At 38.0% G+C, this 13,068-nt stretch overlaps 1 protein-coding gene across 1 annotated transcript in view; it reads left to right on the top strand.

The window, feature by feature from the left end:
• Positions 1–13,068, top strand: part of stard13b (StAR-related lipid transfer (START) domain containing 13b) — a 63,559-nt gene that overhangs the window by 7,016 nt on the left and 43,475 nt on the right. The window contains exons 3-5 of the mRNA XM_044119434.1: positions 383–526; positions 1,730–1,876; positions 6,897–6,930. Coding sequence (XP_043975369.1) covers positions 383–526; positions 1,730–1,876; positions 6,897–6,930 — 325 coding nt within the window. The remainder of the gene's footprint in view (positions 1–382; positions 527–1,729; positions 1,877–6,896; positions 6,931–13,068) is intronic.

Here is a 13,068-nt window from a genome sequence, read left to right as displayed (position 1 = left end):
TCTCCTGGCACTCGCTCGGTCAGCTGACCCTGGGTGGTCATCAGGCTGAGTGGTGCCTGGTGTCTGGTCTGTTACTTCCTTGCAATTTAAAGATAATGCACTAAGTTCACTATTCGAAAACATTTCTTATTGAAGAGGATTTCCAGTTTGAGGAAATCTGTTTGTGTAAATCTGTGTTATATGTGGGATTATTGCTTTAAGATAAAAACTGTGCTGTAAATATAAACAAATACAGGATTGAATAATTTGCAAATAATGTCAAAAAATTAGAAAAAATAAAACATCACCAAACTGTCGTATTCCCTATAGTGGTTGTGATTAACTCTAACTGTTGCAATGTTTGGCTGACCTCTCTTATCTGATCTTCTCTGATTACCCCCAGGAGTCTCCACAGGTCACGTCTCCGTGGCCTGAGTCAATGAGCCAGCTCATGAGGAAACTGGACCAGCTTAATCAAGACATAGAGGAAGCTCTGAGTGCAAGTTCATCACCCTCTGACACGCCTTGCTTTGCGCGCAAGAAGCAGGTGAATGTCACATTCTGGTATGACATTGTATGCTGTCACTACGTTCTTGAAAAGGTTGGCCATATATTTTAAAATCACATAGCCTATACGTTCTTTATTTTGCCTATAAGGACACAGAGAATTAACAGGATGTACTGGGACACTTTTTATAAGAAACTTATCAGACCTCCATGGGTTAAATCAGAGTTATGACTGCACCTTCGATACTTTATGGTGTGCGCAGTCACGGCTGATTCTGCACACATAGCTATGAAACCCTTGCTGCATACTTTGTCATGGCTTTTAAACTTTCTTAAATCAATTTAGTTTGCTCTGCAGAGAAAAAATCCAGGCGGATTATCCAGACCTGCAAGCAGCTGGTGTTTGGAATTTCATGTCCATCAACATTTCTACAAATGTTCTACATTATGTTGAGATTCCAATAAGACCTGTAGATTCAGTGAGCAGTCTCAGTAAATGAAGGGGTACAGTAGATTTCTCTCTTGAGGCGTGTGTGACTTTTGCAGTATGACAGTACATTCTGTGACAAAACAACCTTGGGTTCAGCTTTAAATATCTGTCTCTGCCTGTTTTATGATGTGGACCCTCGGCACTCAGATGTGATATTTGATTCTAAAGCCTGATGACTGCAGCAAGAACAGACAGTTATTGTACTTCAATGATGCAACAAGCGGAATGAAACTGTGTTTCCAAAAAAAAAAAAAAAGACCTCAGTCTCATGGTGGCATGTTCCACGAAATATCTCTTCAGACTTAGTGTGCAGGAACAAAAGTGGCCTTTTGAGCTCCTTATGTGTGTCCTGCACAGAAGAACTGTTGTGTTAGAAAGGAGTTTGTATGATTTGGTCTATTAGGAATGGTTCAGAGAGACTTACATGCCTCCTAGGCATCTGCATAACCATCCCAGTCATTCACTACAATCGGCTTCAACTAATGGCAGGCAACTGGCAAAGACAAGACGTATTTACTGGGATATTTGACAAGGTCATAGTCTTTGTTCTCTCAAAGGAAGATCTGCACATACAGCCTTCTTTGTGAAGCTCTGTCAAGCTGAACTGAGAGTGGAGACTTCTCTTCCCCAACCGCTGACCTCAGCCTGTTGTTTTTTTTCTTCCCCTGGCCGCTGTTGTGTTCATCCTGTCCTCATCTGTTCAGCCACACAGCGACAGAGCCGGTTTTGATCGTTGTTGTGATGTTGTTGCAGTGGGGTGCTGCTTCAAAGTCCTCGCCGAACCAAACCCAAAATGACACAGTTCTCCAAAGAGCAGGCAGAAGGGAATGTTGGAGCCAAGACACATCTTCTGCTTCATGCAGCTCCTCAAGGGGGACAAAAGCAAGAAATGAGAAGATGGTAAGTTGCTCTAAAAATGGTTTCCGGCTCCAAGCTGACGGCTGTTTTTATATAAGACTTATGGGACTTTAAGCTGTTCTTCTTTTCAAGCAGCAATAAACAAGTCCTTTTGGAAGCTTAGCTCTGAATGTCGGCCTTTAGTATTCATGTCTGGGTGCTACTATCTGGTAAGAATCAGCTAATCAAAGGCTTGCCTATGTATGGCTGAAATTGTTTCTCCAAAAATAAATTAGGAAGGAAGATGTCAAATAACATATTCTCCAAAACCTCTTGAACAAGGACCACTGTATAATCTCTTATATGTTTCGCTACTGCCATAATGCTTTTGATGCATTTTTGGTTTGAATGGTGTGTATTGAGATTAAGAGCGGATTTTTTAGTGTTATGTGATGCAACAATTTAGTATATTTCTTTTGTCATGAAGTGCCCCCAAGTGTTTACTTAATTGTTAGACAAATTAATCAAAAAGTATGTATTGTTAGTTCAAGCAAAAAGCATTCAGAGGAGAGTAAATCTTCATCAGTGCAGCCAGAGTGTCTGCATGGCCTAGCATTAAATGAAGCTATATAGTCATTGCTGCAATTTTGAAATTGCATTGATTCTGTATGAGATCAACATCTTAGTATTTTACATAACAGCTAAGAGTAACTATTGCCCGGTCTGTTGCAACAGACAGGCCAAAAGTCCTGTCACATGCATAGGAAAGCAATGCTGGAGCAACGTTTGACCGAGGCATGGATGTCAAAACCCAGGTCTCAAAAGAGGTGCCACTGCACCGTTAGATGCATCCCTACTTCAATGCACCAATGTCAAATGGCTGAATTACCTCCTAAGCATGCAGTAAGAGTCCTGGACGTAACTACTTTATTCAGATGTGTTCAAGTAGCAATAAATCTGAAAGTTGCATTATCCTGGCTTGAGAAAATTAGAGTTTGAGACCACTTGACTCTGGTATCAAATCGACATACTCAAAGGGTTTTACTATTTGATGAACTGTGTTCCAACCAGGTGATTATTTGTGTTGCGTAGCGCACTTAGTTCTGCCTATGACTTATTAGCAATTGCTAATAAGGGTTGCAGATATGAGTATTTTGGCTGAGATTATAATAAGATGATTATAATAAGGATAAATACCTTTCAGGGCTGATACAACTTTAGTCATCCTGTTTTTGGTAAAAACAAAATAACAAATAAATAATAATAATAAAAAGATTCTTGCTATCAAGAGTTTGCTTCCTGAGATTGTTTTTGTCTTGGCAGCAATGAATTGTACATAAGGGCCTCTCTAATCCATATGGAACATCTGGAAGCAGCCTATGATAAAGTCATACAGTCTGATTCAGTCTTGAAGTCTAAGAATGGTGGACATGCTCAGACTGGTAGAACTGACAGAATTGAAAGATGTCTTGTTGATCTACCTGTAAAAAAATGTTTTGGAACATGTGGGGGTTTTTAAAGTTTAAAATCTGAAATTCATCTCATTCCCTCCCTGAAGAACAACTTTATGATATGCAAAATGTTTGTGTGATGATAAAGATTATGCATTGTTGAAAGAACCTACGGTACATACTAAGGCTTGTTTCTTCCTCAAATTGGGACCTGTAGAGGAGATGTGGAATGCCTTTCAAATAGCAGGAAGAAAACTAAAATTTGTTCTTATAAACACAGGTCAGAAAATATCTTGACTGTATAAGACTCTACTGGCTCTACTAATGACTTAGTAACTTACGAAACTATTAATAACTCTTGAAGTTTTCCAAATTGGGTCAACTACCTCAAACATCAGTATGTTTTATTGAGGTTGAGAGAAATTGTGCAATTGTGAAGAGGAAGGAAAATGGTATCTGCCTTTTAAATGTGTGTACCAAATAAACATCTTAAAAGTGTGACATGGATTTGCATTTAGATCCCTCTCCTCTAATACTGCTAAATGAAATCACTGCACAAGGCAAGTAATTTGCAAATAGAATTTAATTGTGTGTGTTTTACTCTTAAACTTGTTTTGTCACTTAAACTGGTGGAAACATGTTTATTTTAGAAGGCACACATATAAGAGTGCATCTAAAATGAATGTTACAAGCAACTCTAAACTGGACAAATTAAAAGTGGAGTTTGCTTATGGAAAGTAAAGCTTAAAATTTAGTTTGTAAGAGGTACTCCAAGCAATGTCTATGGCAATACCATGAAGAAAATGTGACATCTTAACTAGAACACTGTTACCTCAGTGCGATGTCAAACCCAGCTTCCTAGGTAGTTCCAACTTCCTAGGTAACTACAATGCAGCATAAAAATGTCATTAGGCAAAATTATGTAAATTTCTAAAATTTTATTTTAACAAAAACAGCTAATTTGAAGATACATAAAATTATCAGAGCAACAGACTAAATTGCCTGTGTATTGCTTAGACGTACCACATTTAATTTTGTCAATAAGCTGCAATAAATAGTATTAAAAATAAATGTTGCGGTCAAAGCCAGCACACACAATATATACAATACACTCACATAGTTTCCCTGTTATTGCTGTTCAGCATAAACTGTGATTCCACTATTAGTGGATGGAGACATATTCAGGTTAAATATTCTTACATTTAGTTGCTGTTGACAGAGACGGGCATGCCGGTCTGTCAGCTGAACTGACTGGTTCTGTATCCACCTCTTTGGCTTGTCACTGTGTGGTGACCGCAGCCATCATTCACCCGCACAAACCTGTCACACCACATAAACATCCTTGTTGATGGAGGCAAGGGGAGAGTTTTCCAGTTACATAAAAGCCCGGAAACAGGTCCTCTTCTCCTCAGTGAAGGATGTCACTTTTTCCGACCTGTAACCTTTGACATGTGTCATTCGTCTAGATACAGCTGGCCTGAATTGGGGGGACGTGTGTTTAATGCAGGTCAGATCTTGAGATATGCTGAGATGATATACTTTCTGCACAGAAAGAATCGGAGAGAAGACCATGCCAAATCCGTACCTCCTCTAGGGTGCAACATCTGGTTTTTGAGTTCTAAGAGTTTATTTTTGAATCTGGGGCTGATGGAGGTCCATGGAGACTCCCTGGACAGAAACCTTTAAAAGTGCAAAGATAATAATCATAGTTGTGTCCCAAGTGTTTAAATCTGTGATGAAATTCTGCCAGACTGGCAGATTGTACTATCAGTAAAGAGGGACAGGTTGTGGCTATTCCTCTCAGTTTTCAAAGGTCGCTATCTACTTCTCACATGTAATATTGGAAACAGAGAAGTGTGAGTCAGACATTTATGACTTTGTTTTTTGGTCTCCCAAAAGTTGATTTTTGAACCAAGGGAGCTACTGAGTGGTTGAAGCAGCACAAAGTTCACCTATCTTCATAAATTTAGCGATTTGGCTTATTGTTCGTCTTTGATAAAATGTAAAAGCACTGCAGGATGCTCATCTAACCAAACAATTTAATATTGCCAACATTTTTGCTTTTATGCGAGTACTGGTGATTACATCTCTCACTGCCAATACAAAATCATTTAACTTAGAGAATGTTGTCCAAGTTAAAGTGAAAAAAAAAAATCACCCTGGTAAATTCAAATTGATTTCCAATTGTCTGTTATGATGAGACCTATGCAGTATTGCAACCGACCACCCTGGGAGGAAAAAGGTCCAAGTGAGCAGCGTGCGGGTAAATCAGAACATCATGCCACAGAGAAGAAACATTCTGGAAATTGTTTATTTCCTCAGAAAAAAAAAACAAAAACAAAAAAGCTGTTGTTGTTTTTCTGGGTTCCAATGCCTTTTTAATTAACTACAAATTTAACCACAATCACATGAGACATCTTGTTTTGCTTTTTTTTAAAGGTACTAGAAAAATTCGGTTTTTATTTTGAGAAAGAGCTAGTTTACATCAATACCGTTTTTTTCTTTTTTTATGTAATGTGCCAAGTTAATTGTAATGACACCACTCAAGAAAATAATGATCAATATACACAGTAAATACTTTGGATAAAAAACTACTATTGTGAAATTTGTTGATATATATAGAATATATACAGATTATTTCAGGTCCAAGTTTTGGGTTCTAAGTTTTAATTTGAAAAAATGGATTAGAGTACATGATATTTAATGTCATGGCTACAGAAGACAAATTTGGAAATAGTACACAAAAAACAAGAAATATCTGAGTTAAAATGAGTTAGTCCTCTGTGGGTTTTCTATACCGGCCTAGTTCTTACAGGATTTCTAGAGACATGCCTATCTAGTGGTCAATGAGTGAGATTAGAGCACATCCTGGACAGGTCATCAGTCCATCACAGAGCAACATGGAGATAAACAGCACAGACAAGCATGCACACACAGAATCTCACCTAAATGCTATTTTCTTCTGGTTTTGTAAGTCACCTGAAGTACAATACATGAAAGAATTGCAGAGAAGAACCTCATAATGCTGTGGCTCACAGCATGATTTTACCATCTAGCCATTTTATATTTTCTTTTATAGAAGAGGTCAATCAAAGATTGATCAACCTTATAATCCATCTAAACCAGTGCTTCTCAATTCCAGTCCTCAGGCCCCCCTGCCCTGCATGTTTTCGGTGTTTCCCTGCTGCCACACACCTGAATTGAATCTATGAGTGATTAACAGGCTTCTGCAGTACTTGGTGCCTGCAGAACAGGTAATGCAATCATTTGGATCAGCTGTTCTGAAGTAGGGACTCATCTAAAACATGCAGAGCAGGGGGGCCTGAGGACTGGAATTGAGAAGCGCTGCTCTAAACAAATGTTTGGACTAAAACTTCTGCTACAACAACATGAACTAAACACAAGATAGACCTCAAACTTTAATTTAATTTCTGAAATATTACCTATTTCACTATATCACTGCAAGCTGAGCTGCTAAATAACGCTACCTCTGCGTTATTTAGTTGCTGCTGTGGAAAAGCTGTATTGATTTTGTCATCACAGCACTGATTGCAGCCGTGCTAAAGAATGCAGGTACACATCTGCTCCTCAGCAACAATTTCTCATATTTTGCTTCTGTTTCTGCCTTACAGATGTTTCATAAGATGACCAAAGCAGCTGGTGCAGGTAAGATGTTTTTTTATTCTCTTCCAGAGGTTTTGGTATGTGATGCTCGTGTTGCTTTCTAAAAAGTTATTGCTATTGCTGCTGCCAGAGTGTAGAGAAAACTAGAGATGACCTCTAAACCTTAATGTTTTTGTGGATTTTATTTTCCACAAATGTAGGCTTTAGGGAGAGCTGAAAGATTAAATATGTAGTCTTTCAGCTTTTCATGCTTTGAGTCTGAGACTGATTGGCAGGGAGATTGTTGGGATAGTAGACAGTGACCTTGAACATCTGGTGGAGAAAATTTAATTATCAAGGGATTGGATAAATGGATGTAAGACAGAGTTGCTTTTTAAATAGATGGCTGGCTAGTTTAACAGGAAGCCCCAGACATCTGCTCATTTGTATTTGCTCATTAATGCTGAATGGCTGTTAAAGTATAAACGATTAACTCAAGGCAGAACTGAACAGAAAAAGAAGTTTCAAATCAATGATGACTGTGTTGATTCGAGAGTGTTGGCATCTTTCTCTATTCACTGTGACTGAATCATTGATCAAAGTTAGGCCTGTTATCTAACGCACTAAACCTCGGCATTTAGAAACAGTGAACAACTGAAAATCATTAAAATCATTTCAGTGTCTTGCAAAAGCACATCCATTAAACTTTTTCAGATTCCAATGCATTACATTCACAAATTGTATTGTGATGTATTTTATTGTGATTTTTTTTTATGATCAGACAACCAACGCAAGACAGTGCATGGCTGTGAAGGGACTTTAAGAATAGACGTTGTAAAAAAATTTACTTAGGGCTATCACAGTAAAGGGGACTCAATACCAAGTTACACCACACTATTCAGATTTTTGCTTCTAAAAATATATTATGCATACTCTTTCTAGTTTGCAGTTATATACAACCTTGTATCTACCACCTAACACCCGGTAATATGTTTTCATAGCTGTAGTTGTCATGAAGAAATAATAAAAAGGTTCAAGGTGTATGAATATTTTGGCAAAGTGAAGCGTATGACAGGGTCAGATCATTTAAGGAATCACTAATCTCTGTGTCGTACTGTAAATTAAAAGCTTAACAGATTATAAAAATCTCCCTGCATCTTAATCCCACAATAAGCCCTGGCCTGCCTGCGGGCATTACTCAAGCTCCAAACAATGTTGGTAAGATTGATGGTCACAGGTGTCTGCTCTCTCCCTCCCAGCCTGGTGGAATGTCCAAATGCACATTCTTTTATTTTAAACGCCTTTCATATGGTCCTTGCTCACAGGGATGCAGTTAAAATTAGGCACCGAGCCAGATCATTGTTTCTGTTTTGCTGAGGGGAAATATTTGGCCTGCTGTGACGTGGCCCTTGGGGGGCAGCTGCAGGAGTTGGGTGGATGCCATTTTGGACTCAGGTTGCGATCTCACATGACCTCCGTTATGCATGATGCTATCACACAAACGGAGTAAACAGGACAAAAAAAAAATAAATCAGTGCAACATTTATGGAGCAGTTAACTAACGTGAGGTTTGCTGCTGAATTATGAGATCTTTGCTGAGACTTTTTGCCAAGTGATTTTGTTTTTTTTGGAGGGGGAGAAAAGAGTGAAACTGAGATGTTTATCAACATGCTTGTATAATTCTATTCAGATTATTTAAAGCAAGATCCCAGACCGTATCACTGTCAGTTTCATTTACTTTGAGAGTAAATAGATTCTACATGTGGTCTTAACCTTAACCGGATGATAGAATGACTTGGAGATGAATAACACTATAATAAAAGGACCAAAATGGCAGAGAGTCAGACATATTAGGTGTGATTTATTTTTTATTTTATTTTATTTTTTTCTGGCTGGATTTTACGGCTGAGCTGTCGAAGCCTCTTTTAAGACATGATTACGGGACAGCCAGATGGTTCTCAGATGGTTCTCTCTCTATCGACCATAATAACACTGTCCATCCTGTAAAGTTCATATTGTCCAGGAGGGAGAAGTAAACCCCCACATTCCTTAAGATGAATTCCAAAACAGCAAAACAGCTGCCGGAGAAGTATTGCTGTTATTGTTGAGGTTCCTAAATGTTCAGTTTTAGCTTCAAGCAATGGTTTTCTTTGTTCTAAATGCTCTCTGCATCACCATTTTGACCATCTTCATCAGTGCTTTGGTCTAATTCTTTAAAATGTTAACATGCAGTTTTGCTAAGCTATTAATACAGTTTTTTATTGCATTATGCAACTTTTCAACCACAAATTTAATGTATTTCATTTGGATTTCGTTCGACTGACCAATAAAAAGCGTTAATAATTTACAAAGAGAAAAAAAATGTAAAAGTGTGGTGTACAAACATTTTGGTCACCTAATCGGTTCATTCTATATTATACTTTTTGTGTGTGTCATTTAATTCCAATGTAAATACAACTTTTCTGTACTTGAAAGGACTATAATCTGGAATGGCAGTAAAAAGTCGTTCTAAAATCCTTTGTAGGTCATATCCATTTAAAAATAACTTAATGAATTGTACATAAGCATACACATAAAACATGGACTAACATGTTTTAGTAAAAACAAAAGAACTTTTAACCATCTGCAGGTAATGTTTTTTTTCCTGAAACAAAAATATAACAAACAAACAAAAAAAAAAAAAACATAAGGACTCAGCTGAAAAGCTACACCTGGGTATCCTCAGAAAAGATGTGCATGCAAGTCTGGAAAAATGCCCAAACCTCAATTTAAAGAGTTTATTTTCTGAAGACATTACTTAACGTCGATGTTAACGGAGCGTCTTTAACTTTTCAGCACATTAGCAGCCGAAGGTTCCTCATTTATTTTCACACTGTGAAATGTATCTAAGGAAATCTATTCCCTGCAGCCTCTTTAATTTCAGCGCAAAAATTAATGGCTTCCTCTGGTGACAGGAGGCAATTAAGTTCATCCATGAAAACCGGCTGTCTTGACATTAATCTTAGAATTAATGATACTTCAGAGGCAACCTAAAGCTTGGATTTCTACGAGAGATATGTCATAGATTTAAGATATAGAATCAAACATTCACATGTTTGGCGATATCAACTTAGACTTAAATTTGACTACCTTGATATTTTGCAATGATTTCTTCATAGATAACGTGTATTTTGCAAGCATGCTGACACATTTCAGACATTAATTTTGACCACCAAAATGAATGTGACAGTGTCCAAAGAGAAGCAGCTGTGCCAAACTGAACAAATTCAAATTTGCATAAATACATGCTCATGTGCTTTGTTATGATAAACATCACCATCCCACAGCAAGTCAGTGGGGAAATAAGACACGTGCAGCTTAACCAGTACTCTGTGGCCCAGAACTGTCAGGAAGAGGCTTCCCTCTTGGCCTCTGCGGTCTCCACCAGCCTCCTCGCATTTCCCCAGATCTTCCCTCTGAATAAATATGCTAATCTACTCTCAATGTGGAAATCTCAAGCTGCTGATTAAAAGTAAAACAAAGAGGATACTCTGTGAATCCCTTGGAGACTTCTGTCTGTTTGTGAGGAAAAGAATGCAAAGCCCCGTGTTGTTCGGACATAGTGTACCAGAATATGGCTCCAACGGAAAAGCTGTTGAAAACATACCACAGATTTTCTTTTTAATCTGTGGTATTGAGTGTGAAATGTCAGCAAGTTATTATTGATTACAAAGAACAACTTTTGTGGTTTTTCTCAATTTGTATTTTAAGGCTGTGTTCTGTCTAATAAGCATGTTCAGCTTCTAAATCAGAGGTGGGCAACTCCAGGCCTCGAGGGCCGGTCTCCTGCAACTTTTAGATGTCTCTCTACTTCAACACACCTGAGTCAAATAATGAGGTCATTAGCAGGACTCCAGAGAACCTGACTGCATTGAGGAAGTGATTCAGCTGTTGGATTCAAACGTGTTGGACCAGGGAGACATCTAAGAGTTGCAGGACACAGGCCCTCGAGGACCACGATTGCCCAGCCCTGTTATAAATGAAGCATTTTAGGCAAAAGGGAAAATCAGTGAATGGAAAAATATGAAATAAATATTCTTCCTCAACAACGTGTTTGCTGCATATTTTCTTCTCGGTCTGAAAAACAGCAAATGTTTTGTTGAAGTAAGATACACCTCTTGATAATTAGGCTGCTTTGCTCATGATTGTGATGGTAGAAGCGGGACTGTTGCTGAATCAGTGGGCTAAAAGAAATCAGTGGGATAGAAGAAATGGCCTTTTGATGATATTTGCTGTGATGTTTTTGTATTTCATTGAATTTTCTTCTTGCGGGTTTGAAAAGGAAATGATAAAACAAATCCTAATTATTTTTTGGTAAATAAAGCAGCATTGTAACTAAAACAATTTGACATTTTACAAGATTTTTTTGAGGTATGTTTTGCAGTGACATTTTCCTGTATGAGAGCTGCTCTCCCGGTGGCTTGACTATTCTGCTGTGCCCTTTGTCTACACTATCAATCTTTGTTCCAGTTAAGAAAGAAAGCACCAGTGGGTATTACATAATGTCTGTATCTTAGCAATGTCGTCCGTTCTGTATTTCGCCTCTTGTGTGCTTCTCAGCTGTCCTTAAAGTTCAGGGCTTCAGTCTTGCTAAGGGTCACTGATGGCGGAGGCCCACTGTGACCTCCCACAGCTGCAATCCCTTTCTGTCTCTCTAGAGTCCTTTAATACATTCATCCCCAATGCTCCACCAGAATACACTGAGAGCAGAGGACATGGTCTGAAGTTTCATGAGAAATCAAAAACACAAAGAAATTAATAAATCTGAAGTGTCTGAAAAGGTAAAATCTAAAATGTATATGGCACATAAATGTATTCTGCAGTGAATACTTTAGAGAACCTTTTTGCACTTCAATTATGAAGGCAAATCTGTTTTTTTCCACTTCTGTCAGATTTGTACATAATTTTTCTGTCAATTTGTCTTTGCAAAATAGTTTAACCCCATTTTGATTTGTTGAAAATGAACATAAACTCTTATGTTCTCAGTTGGATTAAGGTCTGTATTTTGACTAGGGTGTTTTAACACATCGATTATTTCTATCCAAACCATTCTATTATGGATCTGTGGAGCTCAGAGTTGATAGCAAGATGGTTGATGCTAAACACAAAGCACTCCTGGAAGACATTTTCTAAAAAATGGGCAGAATTTTGTGATAGAAGATATTGAGACCAGATACTTAAATTATTGTGTGAATATGGAAAATGAATATGTATATAAATTTCTCATATTAGGTTTGAGCATAAGTTAACCATGGAAGTTTTAAGTTTTGGATGTGTCACATGTCTTTTAAATGTTGGCATATTTGTTTCTGTGTAATTATTATTATAATTAATAAGAACTATTGTGATTATTATTGTCTTGATTTATTTTGCACATTTGACCCCAATTGTTTTGACAATTGAGAAAAGCTGGATTAAACAGAGCACATCAGTTTACCGTCACGTTTTAAAAATGGCAGACCAGGGGTGCTGTGGTGGCGCAGGGGCAAAGTACCACCCTCACATTGAGGCCTTAGTCCTCGTGGTGGTGGTCACAGGTTTGATTCCCGACCTGGCGACATTTGCTGCATGTCTTTCCCCTCTCTCATTACCCTGTTTCCTGTCGAACTGCTTTCAAATAAAGGCCACTAGAGCTAAAAAAAAAATAAAAAATGACAGACCATTTTTGTTTGCGTAGTACGAAGATTGAACCTGGGAATTGTGGAACCCCTTGATTTAAGGCTGCAGGGAAAATTAATTTTCATTGGATTGTGCCAATATATTTTCTTCCCATTTAACTGCTGAAGAACAGGTGCCAGGTCTGTGACATTATGCTCTAAATTTATCATTTCTGCATGCAGCTCAGAATACAAAGCTCGTGCGCTGCCATGATGAGCGCATAAAAAATTCCACACATGGAAAGATGGAAAATGACTTGTGGTTTCCTGAGTGCAGAGGCCAGCTTGGCGGTTTGACAGGGAAAGCAAAAGGACGGGGGGAAAAAGATGCCTGGTTGTATTTCTGGACTTCTCTTTTTATATACAGTGATTTGTCAAGGTTGAGAAACATTAGAGAACTATATGGATTACCTGCTCTGAAATCTTTTAACATTTTCATCTCAATTATTGTGACCTCCTACGCTGAATTAAGTCGTCATGTTCAACAATTTCCATCTTCTGCTGG

This window comes from Gambusia affinis, linkage group LG06 (genome assembly GCF_019740435.1).
Source record: "Gambusia affinis linkage group LG06, SWU_Gaff_1.0, whole genome shotgun sequence".
In the NCBI taxonomy this organism is placed as follows: Eukaryota; Metazoa; Chordata; class Actinopteri; order Cyprinodontiformes; family Poeciliidae; genus Gambusia; species Gambusia affinis.
This window is presented reverse-complemented; position numbering and strand designations above follow the sequence as displayed.